General features: G+C 39.4%; 2 protein-coding genes, 1 long non-coding RNA gene and 1 other non-coding gene across 4 annotated transcripts; 3 read left to right on the top strand and 1 right to left on the bottom strand.

The window, feature by feature from the left end:
- Positions 1–924: 924 nt before the first annotated feature.
- On the top strand, positions 925–998 carry Trnan-guu (transfer RNA asparagine (anticodon GUU)). The gene has a single exon. It is a non-coding gene; the product is annotated as a tRNA-Asn (tRNA).
- A 382-nt stretch (positions 999–1380) lies between these two features.
- LOC144655645 (serine/threonine-protein kinase PLK4-like) lies at positions 1381–17881 on the top strand. The gene is made up of 19 exons (XM_078515934.1): positions 1381–1595; positions 4782–4877; positions 4976–5071; positions 6200–6314; positions 6433–6545; positions 7038–7126; positions 7711–7807; positions 8614–8672; positions 8880–8928; positions 9526–9553; positions 9802–9878; positions 10298–10530; positions 11314–11523; positions 11885–12653; positions 13154–13235; positions 14429–14720; positions 15597–15933; positions 16434–16540; positions 16966–17881. The coding sequence occupies exons 1-19, from the start codon at positions 1563–1565 to the stop codon at positions 17060–17062; spliced, it is 2979 nt and encodes a 992-aa protein (XP_078372060.1). The 5' UTR covers positions 1381–1562; the 3' UTR covers positions 17063–17881.
- A 75-nt stretch (positions 17882–17956) lies between these two features.
- On the top strand, positions 17957–18693 carry LOC144655728 (uncharacterized). Its single transcript, XR_013571191.1, has 2 exons — positions 17957–18263; positions 18432–18693. It is a non-coding gene; the product is annotated as an uncharacterized LOC144655728 (long non-coding RNA).
- A 1251-nt stretch (positions 18694–19944) lies between these two features.
- On the bottom strand, positions 19945–21747 carry LOC144655655 (uncharacterized). The gene has a single exon (XM_078515947.1). The coding sequence runs from the start codon at positions 21702–21704 to the stop codon at positions 20400–20402; it is 1305 nt and encodes a 434-aa protein (XP_078372073.1). The 5' UTR covers positions 21705–21747; the 3' UTR covers positions 19945–20399.
- Between the last annotated feature and the right edge of the window lie 20 nt (positions 21748–21767).

Here is a 21767-nt window from a genome sequence, read left to right as displayed (position 1 = left end):
TCAGTGTTGTGCCTACCTCATCTCCCTGCCTTCCAAAGCCGTCAGTCTCAATCCAGGTACTCATAATTATAAAGTTGGCTTGCCGCTAAGATCTTTGCCAACAAGATGGACGCTCAACTCATGTACGTTTTCGGCTTCTGGTGTATTTGGCGCAATTAATTCGAATAAACAAAATTGTGAAAAAATAATTAGCATAAACGAGCATGTCTGCTCCAATCAAGTGCCCGTGCCTATAGCAACGCACGAGAAAAATTCGCAAGATGGCGAAGAAGCATTCATTACATAGCATGCTCATTTTGGTATTTTCCATAACTCTCCGCCGGGAATTATCACTTGTCTTTTCAACGTCATGTGTTTGCGGAAATATTTATCTCTGAGTTCTAGAATTGCAGGCTACCATCACTTTTCTGTGGAATGCGTTGTTCGCTTTGCCAAAACCAGTTTAAGTGCTTTATATGGCGCATAGCGCTATTCATCTGAAAATCTTGGTCTTTGTGTTCTATCGTCATTGCTGTTTTGAAGTCGGTAACTTTTAAGAAAGAAGTCAACACGGAAAAAAGCAATGTAATTAGAATCCAATAGTTATCTTATTTGCACTTCAAGTTTGTGCATTTATTCACCTGCAAAGTGTCTCCGCATGAGCATTCTGAGACTGAATAGACTTTAATGTGTCTATTAAAATATAAATTTGCCGAAAAAAATTATGAAAACATATTTAATCGTGAAAGCGTTCAGTAAATTTATTGCTTCAAATTGCTTTACGTTGCCAATAATTTACTAATTTCAGCAATTTTAGCGAGTTGGACAATAATCGCTTTATTTAATGCAAAATTTATCTATAGGCCCCCAAAATTGATGGACGAGCACTTAATTCGGCATCTTGAATTAATTTAATCTTTAAATTGAAATGTTCGGAATCGTGTTGTCTCCGTGGCGCAATCGGTTAGCGCGTTCGGCTGTTAACCGAAAGGTTGGTGGTTCAAGCCCACCCGGGGACGATTTTTTTTCCTCCATAACAATGTTATAACAAATGTGATTTGAATCAAGTCACTCGAAATTTTTTGAATTTTGATCAAGTAGAAGTCACAAAACGCAGTAGAAAATTCTTTACTTGCCCTATTGCTCCCTCCTCTACAGTAATGTAGTGCAAACTTACTGATTTTTCCTCATGATCAGTGAATACTTTGTACCAATGCTAGTCATAATTTTGTGACAATAAAAATAAAAATAAAAACGATCGTAAAAAATCACATAACCATTATTTAGGTCAAAATATTTTTTGTTTGGGTAGCGTAACCCATAAATCCTTGCGCGCGGTCATTACCGTGAACCTCGTTTTGGCGTTCGATGATGTGATTGCGCGGGCCGTTCAAAGTTTCGTTGAATGGCGGAAAACGACATTGTTTGTAAAGTATGTGATAAAATAGCTGGAAAAAGCAGCCGTTATGGACATGGAATCACGCTTTGAACTAAAGGATAATCAACTGTGGTGTTATAGTTACCTTTGTGTGGTATTTTTACTGGATCCTTTGAAGTGGTAGCGAGCGACAAAGCGATCGAAAATGAGTTCTCGATTCATGGGTGACTCGATTGAGGTAAGAATTGCTTGGTTGTCTCAAATTTCACTGGCGTGATTTGGCTTCTTGATCGGCGTGATAGAACAAAAATTGGACTCCTGTTCACCAATTTTTGGTAAAAACACGAAGACGGCATTAAATGCATCCCGCTGGGCCACTGACGCTTTTAACTAGTTTTAAACGTGAATAATTTTTCGCTTTGGTTGAGAGCTTGACCTTGTTTAGGGTCATCTTACAACCGTGGCTGTTGTAATTTTTCGAGTTGTTTATTTAGTAATGGCAGCAAAATCGCTTTAACGTTTCTTGAGTATAGTTTCGGTTCCTTTGAGAAAGGATCAACAATATCATTGTTTTGAAAACTTGTACTTTACTTTTCGAACATTTCCGCTATGTGATCTTTAGGAATGCACGATCTCCGTGGTTTCATCACAATGTTCCTGCATGATGCTGGAACTGTGATCTACTTGAGCTGAAGTAGTTCTCTAATTTCCCTTGTTTTGTAGCCTTTTTTTACAAAAGCTGCTCAAAAGAGCTGAAGTTGGGTGAACTTTCAGGCCACTTCGTCGCAAAATGAGAATTCAAGGTCTGCAAAAATACAAAATGTAAAATTGGATTTGGCCAACGGACAGCCTCATCCAATGTGGCATGCCTTGTATTATCATTTTTCATCCAATTCTTTCAAATTTGCACACGTATGTAGCCTATTGTGTGTTCATTATATCATGGGTGAAACTTAAAAACTGGAGACTTAATTATCATGTTCATGGGATTCACTTTTGTTTTGCTTTAATATAAGCACCTCGAATCCCCCCGAATCACGAAAATGCGCACATTGGATATGAGATGGTAGATAGCCAACGCGTAGCAGTGCCTAGCACCGAGTTGGATATAACAATTTCGTATCCAGCAAGCGCGATTGGGGTAATTGTTATGTTAAAAACGCCGAAAGAATTGCAATATTTGAACTCCTTAGCAGTTTTTCTTCTGGTCAATGGTATGAGCTCATTAACAATTGCCTGTTGACCAAGCAAAACTCAGGAACTGCAATATACCATTGCTAGTTTTTATTAAAATAGAATAATATTATATGCTCACAATTTGTAACCCTACCCCCTGTAGGCAAGCACAACGCAGGCACAAGAAAAGGAAAAAAAATTGATCCTGGTGCTTGCGCGTGCTTGTGCCTATGCTTGTGTCAAGGCTGTCTTTATGGTAAAATAACAGCTGTTCTGCTTGCGTCTTACTTGCACTTGTGCTTGTCTCGCTAGTAAGAACTTCAGTACTATGCACCACCTTTTAAAAAGATCTACTGTCTTAAAAATAACTTGAAGGAGTTGAAGCACATAATTTATTTTATGTTTCTTTTTCATTTTTTATTTATTTTATGTAGTTCTGTGTATCATACATGTACATAGACTACTGGTAGTCTGCCTTTTCTCTTAGGTCTCTTAAGACATCTTAGGGTCGGAGCGCGCGGTTATATCAGGAACGCGAGGTAACTGGTTGAACTGGCGGGTGGATAAAAAGGGGCTTGGGGCGAGACGAGAAAAAACAGACTACGCACTCTTTTGGAATTTTTGAGGATATCCGTCAGCTCTCCGTTGGTCCAGCAACAGAGTTGCTGATTGGTCAGTTCATACCAAATGACATAACTTTCGTGGGAAGCGAAGGTTGCGTAAAAGCATAGCATTAAAATTAACCTGCCCACTAGTTTTGGAAAAACTGCAATCTTCCAGTTGTGAAAATACACGAAGGAGAATTCGTGCCTGTCTTAATCATGTGGTCATCGACAAGCAGCTGCAAGCATCGTCGTGTGGATCAAACTAAGGACTTCAAAGCGCAGAACTTACGAATGCTCTCGCCATCAACTGCCGTTCCGTGTGCGCGTGCTGCTTATTGATCATATTTGCAAATATTCTTTTTTCGCAAACCAAAAGATAGATTTCACGATTTAGATTGCCCAGCTTAACCACGAAATTAATAAGAAGACCTCAAGTGGTGCGTGCTTATAATGAAGGAATTCAGGCGCTCTTTGGAAAGGATTTTGTAAAACAAAAAACTATGCTGACGCAAACACGTACCCTCTGTTACGCCATTCGCGCACGCAACCTACAAATATAATTTCTCTATAAATGTTACAAGTAAAACTCCATTGTAAAACAAATAAAATAGCCTTGAACGTGAAAGTATCTCTGAAGCGAAGATCTTGGACCGCAGTCGAGTATGTGCAAAGTTGCATTAAAGAAGCAGAACGCTCTCAGCCACTCTGTTTCGTGAAAGTGAATTTATAGCCGCAGCCGGCTTCAGACTCCAGGGAACGCTGGAAGCACATGTCGAAATCTCCATCGCCCACGGAGAAATCTAAAGTTTGCCATGATTCCTTCTTAAGTCGGTTACCAAGGTTACTCCCGCGAGAACCAAGTTGATTGACAGGAAGCCGGTGTCCTCAAAAAGTATACAAGAGTCCGCAGTCTGTTTTTCCTCGATCGCACGATCCAATCGTTTGCGCACTCTTGTCTCGCCCCAATCCTCCCAAGGTTGCGCGTCTTAAACCCTCCCTAGCCTCGCACTCCCGACTAAATTTCGAGAGAAAAACAGACTGCAAGCAGTCTAACATGTACAGTATGTAGTTCTTAACCCTGCACACACGCAAAAAGTTTTGAATGCTATTAATGACTTTATCTTTTTAGCTGTACCGTAATGGTTCGATTTAGTGCCTGGGGGGCTTATTTACGACAGGGCCCTTATTCGGGACAGGGCGCTTATTTTATTTTTTCAGAAACAACCAGTTGTTCAAAATAAAACTTTAATAAATATATTAAAATAACTGACAATAACAGAAACTGTAACAGTAACAAATTGTTGAAAGTTCAATTACTTTTAAAATAATTGTTCTTTTTAGGAGTAAATATATACAATAAGTCAAGTACAGTACGGTAAATGTCCATAAGTCTATCTATTTGACGTCAATGACTTCAGTAGGGGCACTTATTCACAATAGGGGCACTTTTTAGGATAGGGGCGCTTATAAGAATGAGGGCGCTTACATGTATAAGAATGGGGGCGCTTATTGGAATAGGGGTGCTTATTGACAAAATCACATTCGAAGGGGGCGCTTATTCGGAAGGGGGCGGTCATTAGAAGGAGGGTGCTAAATCGAATCATTACGGTACTTCCTTGATCATTTATGTTATCTTCTTTTAGGACTTTCAAGTCCTGGAGTTACTGGGCAAGGGAGGTTTTGCTTGTGTGTACCGTGCATGCTGCATCGCCACAGGACAGGAGGTTGCTATCAAGATGGTAAGCTCACAAGTTTGTTGCGATCTTAAGTATTCACTAATATTAATTCAGTTTGTATCCGGCATAGATTTAAATTTTTATTTTGCATTTTGTTGTAGATTGACAAGAAGGCCATGAAAACATCAGGCATGGTGACGAGAGTCATAAACGAAGTGGAAATTCATTGCCAACTGAAGCACCCTTCTATACTTGAGGTACTGCACTTTTAAATTTTTTCAGCTAAATTTTTAAAAAGCTTACAATAGCTGGTCAAGCTAAAAAAGAAGGGCTGATCAGGGATGGAAACTAAATGTTCATGGTACTCCACAGTTTTTCCTTCACCAAAAGGACTTGCTTGGGCCATGTAGACTACAAAGATTAAACCTGACTATGCAGATTGAAAACAAAGTATTTCAACTTCTGTCAGTTGTTTGTTTCGTTTGTTACAAGTGCAGTGCAAAGTTTTTAGTAGGGCTGCAAGGATACACTGGTGCACCGGTGAATCCCGATATTTTTTGTCAAGATACGAATATCGGTATTTGAACAAAATATCGCAGTATCGTGAACCAATAAAATAGTGTTCATCAACATTCAGAAATTCCTGTTTTTAATGACTTTTTACCCACATCAAAGCCGTCAAAAGTGATTTATTAAACTGAGGGACAAGGTAGTTTTATTCTGCTTCACTTCCGATCACATATTCTTTAAAGATGCGACAATGAGTTGTCGACTGACACAGCCTTGTTTGCCCACAAGTAAAAACATGAGAACTTCACTTTGCAAATAAGTTTTCGCTGCTGATATTAAAGTGGAAAAACTGAGTTACCAACAGAATTTATTAAAATTATAGCGCTTATCAATTGTATATATGGTAACGATGTATCGTATCGTGTATCATATCGTGGCACTTGGTACGTATCGAGGTACGTATCGTATTGTGAGAACATGTATCGTTGCAGCCCTAGTTTTTAGCTGGAATTAATCTGCCCTGTATGTATGTGTCTGGTTTGGCTCTGGTTACAGTAGCTGTACTGTCTATAATTAGAAATGTAAACACCATGTATTCAGTGTAGTGGGCATTTTGTAGCTAACCGTCACTTGGTATAAAATAACACCTTGCTGGAAGGTGAGCAAGCACTCTGGGACATCCAAAACATGGTTACTTCAACCAGTCATGCTTGACTTTCCTTTGTATTGAATGTCCCAGAGCATAGATTGCCCTCCAGTACAGATGGCAGATTTTACAAGTACCATGGGAGTGCAGAGGGCACATGTAGTAGAGAATGCTTTTAAAATTGTCCCTTTTGAGCTTGTTCATAAATTTTTTTCCTTATTTTTGGCAGCTCTATAACTATTTTGAAGATGCAAATTATGTCTATCTTATCTTGGAAATGTGCCACAATAAAGAGATCAACCGCTACCTCAAGAAAACAGGTCGACCAGTTGGTGAAAATGAAGGTACATTTCACTTTTGAATACTATAATCTTTCTCTCTCTGGCAAAGTACATTTTGTAATATTAATTATTCTACTCCTACATGTACTATATGTTGATTGCCATTTTTCTTTTTCAAAAGCTCGTCACATCATGACTCAGGTGGTCACAGGAGTTTTGTATCTTCACTCACATGGCATCATTCACCGTGACCTTACATTGGGAAACATTCTTCTGACAAAAGACATGGATGCAGTAAGTTTTTCTAGTAATTGAGTGGAGTGATGGAATGATAATATACTGGTTCCATGTGTTCAAATGGTGGATAACACTATCCAAGTGGTTAAAAAAGTGATTTTTTTCAGAGTGTAAGGCCATTTTGCCTTCATCGACCACGCCAGGCATTTTACTAGACTTGACTTTCAGCTGTTTAACCGGAACTTGGCAACTTGCTCAGGCAAATTTGAATTGAAAGTTGCAAGTTGCGAAAAGCAAACTGTCAATCAATATTGGAACATTGTGCCGCATCATTGCAAAGTGCCCATCAAAATAAAATCCTGTTTGACTGTAAGAGTTCAGATGTCATCCAATTGCCACAAACAGCTGGAAATCTAGCCTATGCATTTTACTTAATAATAATTTTGCACAAGCTACAAGCTAGATAAGTGCATTTCAAAATACTGCAAGATGTACACATTTAGTCACTTAATACATGTATGGTAAACATTCTCTTTTTTTTGTTTACAGAAAATTGCTGATTTTGGCCTTGCAGCAAGACTCACGATGCCAAACGAGAAACACTACACAATGTGTGGAACACCTAACTACATTTCTCCGTGAGTGTTGTTAAATAATTATCTGACTGCCCAGCAGGTCTTTATACATAATCACACAATGGTAGTAGAAAAAAAAAATAAAGCTTTAGGTGCAGAGAGATTGATTGCTAATGCATGTACCGGTAGTTCGCCTTCTTCTGTTGTGCTGTTGTTCAACCCTCCAAGTTTATTTTTAACTTGGTGGCCATTTGGCCACCAATTGCTCAAGTTTGGTCGCCAGTGAAAAATTTTAGTCGCCAGATTAAGCTCACATGTTCAATCCTTCTTCTTAATTTTAGTCGCCAGGCTGGCGACTTCAGTTCCAATTTAGTCGCCAGCTCCAAAACTTAAGTCGCCATGGCGACTAAAATGCTCTTAACTTGGAGGGTTGTTGTTGGGTTATTTTTTAATAGTACTGACAAAATGATTTAGCTTAATCCATGTTTGGAAAATACATAGTCACCAAAAAGGGAATTTAATATTGCCTTGATAAACCATCAAATTTGCACACAAAAAAAATCATTTAAGAAAAGTAAATGAATTTTAATAATACCGTAGTTCTTGGTAATGCAAGAGTTGTAAAGATCTCTGATCTTCCCTTGTAGTGAGATAGCCACAAGAGGTCCTCATGGTCTTGAGTCTGATGTCTGGTCACTGGGGTGTATGCTTTATACTCTGCTTGTCGGAAGTCCTCCTTTTGATGTGAGTTGGTAAATACAGTGATTTGTAGCCCAGGCCAAAGGAGAATGAAAGTTGACAAGGGTTCAGAATTTTGAACTCGTAAATGGCCTGGAACTCTCAGGTGCTTTAATTGATTTTTAAGTATTCTCAACAATTTGAACATGAGCAAAAGTTTTCTTTTTTTGGTTCATGCTTGCTGTCAGTCGAAGAAATTCTTGTGCGACCCTTAAGTTTTAGCTTGTGGTGGCTGCTGTTGAGAATCATTTGGCCTGGGCATAACTGATAATGTTCCAGGGTGTTTATTAGGCATCGGAGATCGGAGAATTCTCCTTCTACTACGTAGAATTCTCCGGCTAAATTTCAAAGGCCTGTAACTATTTTTTTATAAAGATGCGGAACCTTAGTTTATAAATCATTCCCCGGTTACTAAATACACTAATACGTGACTCCGGCCCCGGCTCGGTGGGGGGGGGGGGGGGGGGGTCGGGTGCGTCTTCTTCCCGTGGCGGGTTTTGGTCTGTCCCCCCCCTCGTCCCGTCTCTCCGCTGTCTCGCGGGGGCTCCCGCGCGCCCCACCGGCCCCCCCCCCCCCCCGCGGGGGGCACCGCCGCCCCCGCCGACCCCCGTCCTCTCGCCCCCGCCCCCGCCCCCCCCCTTCCCCTCCCCCCTCCCTGACCCCCCCATTCTCCTGCTATTACAATTCTTGATGAAAACCCTGATGTTCGATGCCTTACCCTGTGCATATATCCTGCCATCTACCCTGCCACACCCCACCTTACTCATACATGTTAAATAAAATTAAAATGTGTTCTAATGTTTATTTTCCAGACTGAGGCTGTTAAAAGCACACTAAACAGGGTAGTATTGGCTGATTATGACTTGCCATGGTAAGTTTTCACTGGCACAAACAATACAGGAGTTTAAAAACCTCTTGTAAGTGATACATGCATCTCTGCTAGAATGATAGTGAACTAACATCACACATGTAATTATTTTAATGGATTTTTGCATTGATTCCTAAACAAAAATGTTAAAAAATTATCAAGGCAGTACAACATTAATTAATATGTTTTTTTTTTTTTTTTTTCCCCTAGCAATCTCTCAGCAGAGGCCAAGGATCTCATCAGTCAATTACTGAAAAAGGTACTGTTTCCACTTAACTCGAATGAAAATATGTAGTGATCAAATTCTATATCGCTAAAATTGAACTTGCTAAGATGTACTTGTCTGGTCCAACTGGCTTTGTACAGTTGTTCAGCTGGTAGGACATTTGCACCAGCATTGCAAGGATCTTGGTGTCATCCTTGTGCAGCTGCTAACTATTTTCTTTGAATCCATGTACGTCAACTGCATTCTTCACCTATCAGCTCTGAAAATTGTGATGTCCTTCTAAAATCTTATGTTGTACAATTTTATAAATAACCTTACCTATTGTGTAATTTATGTTGTGATCTAGAATTATCTCTGGATTTAAACTATAAACAAGTTGATTTTTATTTTTCATTGTCTCATATTCATTATCATAATCTAAAACAAAGGCAAATAAAAATCAAATTATGGTGTGAAAAAATTTTAAACAAAGGATAAATTTAAATCACACCTGCATGTACATATGTACAGAGTACCAAGTGTGGATTAGGAAAACTCATTTAAATCATTGATGCACTGTGTGGTTCAAACTAAACCAATATATCTATTTTTTTTATTGAAAGTATAATGGTCCTTTGTTTTACTTTTTAGAATCCAGGAGACAGGATCACATTGTCAGGTAAAACCAAAACTGTTTTGAAAGCTACAAGAAATTTCAAGACATCTTGCATCTCTTACTTCTAGCAAAAAGTGATTGTGTGGAATGCGAGATGCCACAGTGGGCATGTGGGCAGGAATCCTCTGGTAGTTTGTGAGGACAGTGATGAAAGTGTCACAAAATTATGATAATAAAAATATTATGTGGAGAATGATAACAAGTCCTAATAAAGTTGTTTATTGGCGGTTATATTCTCATTTTACTTACAGGGATTTTAGATCATCCATTTATGACTCAAGAAAGCATGTTCAAGTATTCGTCAAACAATCAGCTATATCCACCAAAGGTATGTGACTATCCCCTTTTTATTTGAACCAATCTAAAACCACTAGCCATCATCATTAAAAAGACATACACAACTAAACTGTTCATCGGTTTCAGGGCAGCAAATAACAGTCGGTCATCAGACATTGGCCGGCCAAAATTTCCTCATGTCCGACAAAATCCTAAGTGTGGTCGAACATGATGTAGCGTAGCCTCATTGCTTCCTTCACTTCCCCTTCGGTCCTTGAAACAGATTTACTTACACTTACTTTTAACTTTTCATGCAATAGTTTTTGATCACAATACTTGAATTTACCTCATTCAAACTACATGATTGGATAATATACTGTATATTATTTCCACTAACTACAAAACAAACAGCTTGCATCCAAGGCATTCAGTTTTCTTTATTCAGGACTTTTTTTATAATATACAATGTAGCATGTTGTAGAGCAGTCATTGGATAGTGGGACAGGTACAATGGCTACAGTGTCTACTGGTTTTGGTCGATCCTCAAAATCCACTCGTAACAGCAGTGATCAAACCAGATCCAAAGGAGTGCAGGGAAGCTCTCACAGTGATGGCTTCACTGATAGGTCAAGTGACCATCTGTCTGACATGTGGCCTAGACATGGCAGGCATCCACCTTCTCCGCCAGTTAGACAAAGAGCAAGGTATGGTCAGCAATTATTACAGTCTTTCTGTTGTTAAGCCCCCTTAACTTCTTTAATAAAAATAATTACATGTATCACCATCCTGTTAGCATAAGACTTAATTTTAGTGACCAATTGGTGCCCAGGTTCAATGGGGTTCACTACTGTGTCCTGTGACTTGTGATCTTTTATGGGTGCATTGTCCAGGTGTTTCCAGATCATTTTTAAGCAAAAAAAGAAGAAAATCATAACAAAAATAGACTGTTACATACTGCTGCTCTGTAAGGTTGGGGGAAGAAATTGGACTCTGTTCTTAACTTGTTCACTCGTTCACCTCCTTAATACTATGCTAGCAGAATGGTTTTGATCTTTCCTAAGTACACGAAGTTGGGAAAGAGGAAGCAACATAATTTATCTTCCTGACTAACCTAGGAAAGATCAGCTCTGCTAGTAGGGTATCCTACTATTGCAGTGGGGAATCGAGGTGTGAGGGGGCGGGGGAGGGTGCATCGGTATTCAGTGCTCCATTCTTACCTCTGGCTTCATGGAGTAAAGCTATTCTCCCTGGATGGGTTGTTAGTCCATTGCAGGGAAGCTAAGGATTTTGTTACATTTCCCTAACAGTATGCTACAGTAGACAGTGCACTTGTATCTGTTTATACTCCTTGATGTAAAGAGGCACTGTGAGAGTGTACATGTTAGTGCCAAAACTACCCAATAAACAGGATGAGCAAATGGTTCTTTTTCCATCCACAAGGGCTTCCAAAGAACTCTCACCTGATATTTTCATTCCTTTCATTTCAGCCACAGTAGTAGCACATCTGATCAGAAAACAAGTTCTCCAAAGGAATTGATCCGTGGAACAGAAGTGGCCCCTCCACCATCCTCAGGCTACAAACAGACTGCAAGCTCATCATCATGGCTGTCCAGCATCACTAGCTCAACTTTCAGAAACAAACAGCCAAAAGGCTTTGAAGCAACCAACGGTGAAAACAATCTCATCACAAAATTCAAGTAAGTGTTCACTACAACTTCTACTTTGCTTCCTCCTTGTAGCTGTAGTGTCATTAAACCTTTAGTAATGGGTTGTGGGGCTGGTTTCTTAGCGAGCTGCACACAGAGAACTAGTGGGCTATTTGCCTCATGTGCCCGTTTGCTCAGCCATTTACCATTGCACATTTCACTGCAGACAGCGAGGAAAGTGTTTAGAAGTTTGATTTCGGAACCCCATTTAATTCAAGTGACCATTTGATTTTTATTTTTTCCTTGTTTCAGGTTATGATAATGATTATGAGACAAAGGCAAAAATAAAAATCAAATTCTGGCTTGAAAAATTTGAACTGAACGATACACAAATGTACATGTTTTCTTGCAGGAACTACAATGCCAGCAAATATAGCAGTTCATGTGGAAACACACTTGGAGACTTTCTCAAGAATGCAACCAACAGGACAAGTACAAGCAGCAGTGGATTCAGTAGCACAGAAACAAACCTGTGCCATCAAGAAAAGGATCAACAACCCGCAGCCACTGATGTCAGCAATCACAGCTTTAGCAAGCAGACATCATCTGCTGAAGTCAATAAGTCTGGTCACCAAGAGACAACAGACTGGGGCGATTATCGACAACATAGGCGGCGTGGCAGCAACAGTGTCACAAAAGATTCTGGATTAGACTTTTCCCATGTGCAAGAGGATCCCGCAACTGGTCTCCCTGCAACTCAGGCAGGTTCTGAAGAGCGAAAGAGAAACCACAAAAATAAATCAGAAACATCAAGATCTAAGTCTCTTGGAGACATTGTAGAACCTTTGAATTCCAAGAGGCTTAGGCCTATTCGACAGAAGACTAGAAATGCAGTCGTCAGCATCATTGATGAGGGTGAAGTATGTTTGGAGTTTTTCCACCATAAGAATGGCGAAGACAGAGTGTTTGAGGTGCTGCGAATATCCCAGAACGGCATGAAGATATCTGTGTACCAGCCTAATGGCAAGTCAGGCGTTCCTCTGTCATTACAACCTCCTTCCCCTCCTGCTGGGTGTGAGTCAACATGTACATATCTGTTCTCCAACTTGCCATCAAAGTACTGGAAAAAGTACCAATATGCCACAAGGTTTGTTCATCTTGTGCGCAAAAAGACACCAAAGGTAAGGTTGATAGTACAGCTGAACATCCAGTTATCAGGGCTCCAAATAACAGTCAGTCTTTGGACATTAGCCGACCAAAATTTGCTAATGTCCGATGAAATCCCAAGTGTGGTCAGACATAATGCATTGGACAATTTGGCGGCCCCCGAAGGGGGGCTAAGCGGGGGGAAAAAAAAAAAAAAAAGGGGGGGGGGGGTGGGAAAAAAAACCAATGTTTTTTTTGTTTCGGTTCTGTTTGATTATTTCCAGCATTGAGTTATAGTCTGACCTCTCAACGATGGCCACGATTTTTAGTCCCAACCATAGTCTCGTCAATATGCTTTACTCTTATGGAAACCTCTCAGTGTGCCCAAGGGTAGCCATTGCATTGTAGAGGTTCAAATTAATTCTTATCTAGTACTAAGTGTAGGTGTTTGTGTAGTACAGATAGGATACTGTGCACTCTGTAACTCTTGACTTGTCACTTATTGTTATTTAATATGTACTAAATAATCTTTCAGGTGACAATGTATTCCAAACATGCCAAATGTATGCTGATGGAAAATTCTCCACATGCGGATTTTGAAGTCTGCTTTTACAATGGTAGGTTTTGTAGGAAAATTATAGGATTATAATAATTATGTTAGTGAATGAGTTGTATTTATTTTCTTAAGGCTGAAGTCAGTTCCAATCTTAGTGATTTTTTGGCTCATTGATAGATTTCACCTGTTGTGGTTTAAATTTTTCTTTGGATTATAATTTTTTCAAGCTGTTTTTTAATTTTTTTTTTTTCGTTGTCTCATATTCATTATCCCAATCTGAAACAAAGGGAAATAAACATCAAACTGGATTACCGTATTTACTCGAAGCGCTGCCCCCGCCGCCGCCCTCCGCCGCTTTGGACGGTTTTGCGCCGCCTCGCCGCAGTCCTGATGCGGCGCTTTTTGGTGTCGTTCTCGGCACTACAGCACTCTGCTTATTTCTTCATTGCGAGTTGGTGGTGTGTTTTCGCTCTCCCATTGTTTTTCTTTCCCTCTTCTTGTTGTGGCCGCACTTTCCCTCGCCCTCTGTCTCGCAGGACATCTGGCCGATGCTCTTTTCACTGTGCGTTCTTGGCGTCCTTGCCCTCCCCGCCCTGCGCCGCACTTGGGCGGTTCCCGCGGCGCTGTAAATACGGTAAACCAAAAAATGAAAATGTGGGAACTTGCTTGGCCTGTTTGCAGACACCTTATGACAACCCTCGAAGTTTATTTTTTTTCTTAGTGGCTACCGTATTTATTCGATTAAACGCCACTCTTGAATAAACGCCGCCCTCGAATAAACGCCGCCCTCAAATAAACGCCACATTTTAGAGCAGAAATATTAATAAACGCCACCCTTGTATAAACGCCGTCCTCGAATAAATGCCGCACTGGGATCGCGAAAAATTTAATAAACGCTGCGGCATTTATTCAAATAAATACGGTGTTTTGCCAGTGAAAAATTTTATTTCCTAGATTAAGATCACGCTTTCAATCCTTCTTACCAAAAAAAAAAAAAAAAAACTGGTGCTTTGGTGGCCTTTTAATGAAGCTGGTGTAAAAAACAAATTTTTCAAAAGAGAACAGTTTATAAATTCTTTGGGGATACGTCAATTTGAGTGGAAAGGCTGGCGACTTCGGTACCAATTTAGTTGCCAGCTCCAAAATTTTAGTCGCCATGGGAACTAAAATGGTCTTAACTTGGAGGGTTATATGATTGTTATAAATAGACCATCATAATTATAAGATTATACTTTAAGTGTATTTTTTTTGTAGGAGCCAAAGTTCACCAATCACAGGAGTGCACACGGATCATTGAGCCAGGAGGTATATCGTACACCCTGGAGTCTGTAGGTGGCTTGGAAGGTGCAACTCACGATATGAAACCCCTGTTAGAACACGCCCAGACCTGTTACAAACAGTGTGCGCATTTAGAGAGAGTCATCAATAAAGAAGAGTCTAATACTGATGGGGCGCAGTACTTTCCATTCATTGTGTGTCGTAAACCACCAGCATCTAGAAAGCCATTAAAGGGGAGTGATGTTAATGCTGACCCACAGAATTCCAGGTAATGTTCATACTTTCTACATGAAATGGTGTAGATGCAAAGAATTACATTATGAGATGTTGCATGACCTTGCTCTTTCAGCCACTTCCACTGACTTTGAGCAGAGACGTTTTGTTTTATTGTGAGTCTTAGTTTGTTTCAAACCAGTCTATAAGTGATAACATATTCCCAATTTGTAGGTCTTTTGTTGTTCCGTTTCTGCTAGTGGTTCACTTTACAATCACACAATTTAATTAATGTATTGAAATGCTACCTGGTTAATCTTAAAACTAATCATTGACTGGAACTACCTAAAATGCTAAGAAAACAGATTTTCCAGGTTGTTGCCATTTGGGCTGGTGATGGATGAAACCCACTAGCCCAGAGCTATCAGATTGCACTTTCTATTAAAAAATCGGGGCTTGAAAATAGTGCCATAGATCTGGTCATCTGGGGCAAGAAGTTAAATTCCTATCTTAAGTTTGCTATTGTGTGGTTCCAGAAAATATCCATACCCCCCCCCCCCCCCTCACGGAAGGGATTTGCCCTATCACCCCCCCACCCCTCTGAAAATTCCAATTTAGCTTCATACATTGCTTTAAAGTTTTGGGTCTTTGTGACCTCCCTCCTCCCTGGAATTTCCAATCCCTTCTGTGGGGGGAGTATGGATATTTTCTGGAACCACACATTCATGCTCACAAGACAGGCAACTTGTCTACTGACTTACCAACTAAAATAAGCATGCAACTGCTCTGGGTAAGCAAAAGTTGATAGCTGCTTGTCCGATTGGCAAGTTAAATTTCAAGTCGGAGGTAGACCTTTTAAAAGATTTTAAAATCTTTCAACAACAAAAGGAAGTGACGATTTACAACTTAATAAATCTTTTATATTTATCAGGCCTCCTGACTCCATTGAAAATCTGACTGCAACATCCCCTAGCACCTTAGCTCCAGTCAGTACATCTTTGATGTCATTCGACGGCACCATTGCCAGCACCTACCAACACGCACGACCCTCCTCAGCAGGCCATGGACATGATCGTGGAGTTAACAGAAGGTCAGCTTCCTGTGGTGACGAGTCTGAGAAGACTTCCAGATCACAGTGTGAACAAGAGAGAAGAAACCAGCAGAGTGAGCTAACGGCCAAGGGTGCATCCAGGCAGGGGTCAACTGTGTCACTGTCATCACAGGTCATCAAGAGTGTGTTTGTGCAGGGAGTCGGGTGGGCATCTCAGGTGAGCACAGATCTTGCAGCTTACTGCAGTGTCTATAAATTATTTCAAACAAGGTTTTGAAAAGTCTAGAAAATAGTACAGAAAAACAACTGGTCAATAATTCTCTAAAGTGGACACCCTAGGGACCATCTCCAGCTGTCTGACTTAAAGGGGGTTCCGTTACAAACAAACAAGTGAAATTCGACCATAACCAGTCAGGCAACCATGTCTGCTTTTTAGAGTTATCTGCCTTACAGTGGGTCTGCTGAGAGAGAGTGGACTGTATTCTGTTTAGTTTTCCAGATCTTGGAAAAGCAAAGAAAATGAAAAAAGTATTTGTCAACCACAAACTGGGGGATTGATAATTGGCGTAACTTCTGTTCCTTGTGAGGAAAGTTCTGTATGGTACATTTGTCTGGTATGTGTGGTGGATAACGAAATAGAAATTACTGGTAAGATAAAACGAAGCACTAGAAAATCAATCAATCAGATGATGATTTTTGTAACTTGCATCCTTGCAGTTGTCTACTGGAGAGGTGTGGGTTCAATACAATGATGGATCTCAGATGGTCATTCAATCCTCAGTAACAAGCATCAAATACACAGATAGTAAAGGCACAATAACAAGGTAATGGAATATGTGCAACAAGCACCTGTGTAGTATTAATATCTATCAACATTCACACTACCTTAAATGACTAGCTGTAAAACACTGAGAGGAATACAGAGAGAATTAAGTGGCGCATTAAGTACTAGGTATGCACAATTAATTTTAATTCAAAATTATTTTGAATGCAATGCAAGAGGTAACATGAACACAGTTTCACAGTGTATTTTTAAATACCGAAATTAGTGCCACAGTGCTTAATATTTAGAGCGGCACTTTATAAATTATTTTCGGTAAAGGTGTGGCGCTTATTCAAGAAGCGGCACTATGGACGGGGGGGGGGGGGGGAGGGATGCAAAAGACCAAAAGTTGAAAAGTTTGATTATAAATTGTTTTTAGTATTTGGTGACCTGAGACTAACAGTGCACAAAAATTCCATTTTTCAGATACGCTCACTCTGACAGGTTGCCGGAACCAATCAAGGACAAGCTGTCACGCCTCCCAGTCATTATAGAAAATCTAGCAGCTTCACCCAAGATATAGAGTAGATAAGATTTGTATACAAGACTTTGTAAAATTTAAATATTTTCTTAACTAGTAGTCACAGGTCTGCACTGTATAGAAGTCTGTAAAAAAATTACTAACTAACTTAGGAATCACTTAAGATTTTTACACTGAAAACAGGTACTTTTGCCAAACGTTGCAAAAATTAAAGGGGGCTGGGTATGTGTAGGGTCAGTGTAGAGATCACATATTAGTAACCTTGCAAAGTTTGAGTCATTTGAAACTTATAAGCAAAACAATCAAACAGCAGCTTTTTGAAACAGCAGCTTTTTGAATAAAATAAGAGTTCTCTATACTTTCTTTCATTTGGAAATTATCTAGATTGTACATGAACCTTAACAAGTTCTCAGCTGGAAAACTCTCAAACATGGTTGACTTGCTTTTATCAGGACAACATTTCATTAAATTGATATATCTGTTTGATCTAACTGACTTTGAATGCATACCCCCAGTCCTCTCGTGTTTTTCCAATCGGTTTTTCATCCTATTAATGATGGCATTGCATGAAGTTACAAGAAAAGTTTTCGTAGAGGTGAAAAGAGCATGTAAATAATGATAGAACGTAAGGATGCATTTTGAGGAAGTGTAAGTACCAGTAAGCACTATATTCAATGTTTAAATTCTCTTTACTCTTTCTTTCACTTGAAGAATTTGTTTAAAAGCAAGACATTGGTTTCTACGTTGATCACTTCCTTAACGAAAGCCCAGGCTAAGCCATGATGATAGTTGCCATGACCAGAGTTGCTAAAAGTTCAAACTCTCCCTCTTGGGCTCCGTTGGGTACTGGGCAGAAATGAGTCTAAAACATTGTTTAACTGTTGTCTTGTGAGTCTTTTTGCAATTAAAAAAAAACAAATAAAAAAAATCTTTGATTAGTGTTGTTTGTTGTGTTCTGTTTTCTATCACTATTTGGTACACAAAGAACTCCCTCTTCTTTGGCCACAAATCCTTGTGTACTCTCATTAATTCTTGTCAACTCTCAGCTGTTCTTGTTGTATTTGAAATTGCTCAATTTTCATGAGGGTTGACCAAAGTTTTCACTTGCATTGTGTGATAATTTTCAAATCTCATGTTGTCTCTGACATCCTCATTTGGCTATGCTTGAATGATAGACGATAGTTTAATGCAGTTCAAATCTTGTCAACTCTCAGGGACTATCCAGGCCCCAGTTGCTCAAAAGGTAGATAACGCTATCCACTGGATAAATCACTTTCCGGTAGATAGCGCAGTTTGTTTTGTTAACACTTATCCACTGGATAGCGCTTTATCCGGTGGATAGCATTATCCACTCTAAACAACTGGGCCCTTGTTTGGCCTGTGCTTAATTCTAATGTTTTATCATTATTAGAGAATTTTGTGCAATGTCATTGGATGGGTGTGGACCAACGTAAGACATAAGTCACCCAATAACTTTATAACTTTTATACATAGTTTATTTATATTTTTACTATTGATTTATATTTTAATTAACAAAAGCTTACTAGAAAATATTATATTCTTGAAAGTGTATTTTAGTTTAGTTTATTTCTTAGAGAAACTTCTAATATTCCAATAGAAACTTTGTAATATTGCATTTACATGAAATGTATTAAATCAACTTCAATACTAAACAGCTGCTCAGGTTTGATTGTTGCCGTACTCTTTGCAAGTAGAATAACACTATACATGAGAACCTGTGAGAACTTAATTTATCTTTTCACACAAACCAAGGAGTGTTTAAAAAATATGAAGATAAAAATCCCCAGTGCTGCTGTGCAACTCCCCCCCCCCCCCAAACCCCCCCCCCCCTTTTTTGGGGGCTTTTTGGTTTGGGGGGGGAAAAAAAAAATTTGGGGAAAAAAAAAAAAAAAAAAAAAAAAGATAAAGAAAAAACAAAAAAAAAAAAAAAAAAAAAAAAAAAAAAAAGGAGGGGGGAAAAAAAAAAAAAAAAAAAAAAAAAAAAAAAAAAAATTTATTAAAAAAAATTATATAACAAAAAAAAAAAATATCTCATTCCCATACAAATCCTTATAAATGTACTGTGGCCTTATCGTTACTTGGGCTGCCTGTGGTGCAACAACTTTTACATCTCAAATGTTTCTCACATGGCACATAATGACCTCCCAAGGAAAGATGTCTGTTTAATCAGTGAAAGAGAAAATCAGAGTCCTTGCACCATCTTCCACACGAAGAGAGATTGTGCATGCATTTTGCTTGGGTTTCCCTGTCAGACAGTAAAAAGTTACATTTACTGATACTGGCACCACACTGGACTTCTGAAGCAAGGATAATAATGAAAGTAAGCATGATTCCTCTTGGGAGCTGCTGACGAAATGAGTGCAAGTGTGTAACAAGAAAGCGGGCCCATTGACCACTTGCCCATTTTGTGTCTGTTCTCATTTTGTTCTTCAGTGGTTAACTCCAAGGGAGCCTCCGCAGAGGAGGGAACTTCTGAGCCTTTCACATAAATTTCCTGGGGGGGGGGGCTCCCCTATAAAAATGATGGGGGAAAATTAATATCAAAGACTCATTGTGTGGGCATGGCCCAAATTTAGTGTTCGCCCCAAAGGGAACCAATGATGCCTCTGACCAACACCTAATTCAGAAAATAATAACGGTTACCGGTACTTGCATAAATATGGTTACTGTTCCTGTTATTTTTTCAGATCCATGACCTTTAATTTAAAAAGGGTGCCATGGCAACTTAAGAGGCAGTCATTTTAGGTTTTAGCACCCAAAGCTGTACCAATCCACATATAATTATTTTACCCCCTTGAAGGTACAACAAGCACCATCATTTTTTAAGGAATTTCTTGGGATTGAAAGCTGGGTGTCTGAATATTTACCCATGTTGCATTCACTAAGCAAAAATACGACAATCCTTTCTTTGTTTCAGTCTTTAATGTTAAATTTAAGAATGTCAGTAGGTCACATTTCAGGAGAAACATAAGAAAACATGTCACAAGATCAGAAATTCACTTCAACAGGCCCTTAGCAGAACACTGTCACATTACTATAATATAAAATAGATTGAATGAGAGAGATGCCGAAGTGAAAGGGAGTAGTGACATTAGTAAGCTGAAGTGGGCAATTTTGAAATAATTGAGACTTCATGTTGGTTTGGAAGTAACAAAAATTGAAAAGGTCTCTATGTTGGGTGGCAAAGCTTGCTATCCAACAACTTTTTTTCATACAAATCCATGCCCTTTCAATTTCTGGCATCCTTTTTCATATAACCATTTTTTGTAACTGACTAAGTCACATTGTGCACAAGTTTCTGCAAAGAGCCTATAGCATATGATGAAACATTCTTTGAATTTGTGTTACCATTAACACCTCAAAAATTTAGTTCCTCCTCAGAAAAATTTGAGAAATAATCATGAAACCAACGAACTCGCTCCTTTTTCTGCACCACAGACAGGTACGGATTTTTCTGTAAGCCGTTTACAACCAATTCCATGAAGCGTCGTACTGGACCTTTGCTTGGAAAGTCATCTAATAAGTATTCTAGAAACACATGTTCTTCAAAACTGGTATTTTCTTCTTCTACCTTGCAGACTTCATTATCAATTGGATACTGCCACAGTCTATTAGAAAGACTAATTTGGTTTGCGAATGCGTTTCTCCTGACACCAATGTATCCAACTTTATCTACCTTGTCTAGTTCATCGAGATGGTACAAGAAATTTGACTGAGTGACATCGTTGATTTTTGCAGTTTTTGCTTTGCTAACAAGTTCGTCAAACAGTCCTGTCCTTTCACCCTCGTGAAGCAAGAGTCCACCATGGCCTTTCAGTGAAGACATCTCATTGGTCTGATATTGGTATTCATCCTTGATAGTTTTCCTTTGATAAATTGCAGTCGTGCCCCAGTTCTCAACTGCCGCAACAATCGTTCTCGCCGTTCCCATCTGTTTTGGTGCAATCTCTATCTCAGATAGGAGATCTTTGATTTTCTGGTTTAGTTTTGGATCTACATTCTTTTGAGATCGCTCCGCCTGGTCAAGTCGGCTCTTCTCCAAATCTTCAAGAGTTTTTTCTACCCATTGTGGTCTTGGTTTTGAGTTTTGGTACTGTGCAGATTTTGAACTGATGCTTTTAAACATCTTCTTTTTCTGACGCCTTGTTTCTTCTATTGACTTCTCAAGCATACGCTTCCCATCATCTTGTTCAGTCTCCTCCACAGTCTCCCTCAAAAGGCCAAGAAGATTTCCAGATTTGGAATCTCCCGAGGATTGTTTTTCCCGAGATGCATCTTTTCGCATTTCCCTTAAAACCTTGTTGTATTTCCATCCCTTGGTCTTCTCTATTGCTCTCTCAGTTGGCAACCTAGCATCGGATTTTGATGATGAAACCACTTTCAGTTCATCGTCTGGCGATGCCACTTTATCAGTTGCCACTTCTTCTACTGGACGTGGTGTTTTCTCATCAGGCGGAGATTTCATGAAGTCTGAAAGCGTGGAGAGGTCAGGTTCTGGAGTTGAGCTCTTTAGTTTCTCCAGCAAAGACGATACCCGTGTTTTCGCCTTGTGCCCATTTTCACTAGAATCCGAACTTAAGCTTCTGATCCACAAGGCCCTGGGTAGGCTTCTGGTAAGCGAATAAGGCAAGAAAACAGCGCGACTTGATAACATAGCAGCCATTTGTGAATCGATCCACCATGTTGCATTCCCAGAAATCAATTCGAGATAAAATCCATCCCAAAG

The sequence above is a fragment of the Oculina patagonica genome, chromosome 5, assembly GCF_052425735.1.
Source record: "Oculina patagonica isolate OP01 chromosome 5, crgOcupat, whole genome shotgun sequence".
Lineage (NCBI taxonomy): Eukaryota > Metazoa > Cnidaria > Anthozoa > Scleractinia > Oculinidae > Oculina > Oculina patagonica.
The sequence above is the reverse complement of the archived record's forward strand: the minus strand, read 5'-3'. Positions and strand labels throughout refer to the sequence as shown.

What these genes read in the sequence shown, in the direction of transcription:
- LOC144655645 (XM_078515934.1), top strand. Translation starts at nt 1,563, where the DNA reads ATGAGTTCTCGATTCATGGGTGACTCGATTGAG. An exon ending in CCAGTTAGACAAAGAGCAAG is followed by an intron (nt 10,531 to 11,313) that starts GTATGGTCAGCA and finishes CTTTCATTTCAG; the next exon opens with CCACAGTAGTAGCACATCTG. An exon ending in GAGTCGGGTGGGCATCTCAG is followed by an intron (nt 15,934 to 16,433) that starts GTGAGCACAGAT and finishes GCATCCTTGCAG; the next exon opens with TTGTCTACTGGAGAGGTGTG.
- LOC144655655 (XM_078515947.1), bottom strand. Translation starts at nt 21,704, where the DNA reads ATGGCTGCTATGTTATCAAGTCGCGCTGTTTTCTTGCCTTATTCGCTT.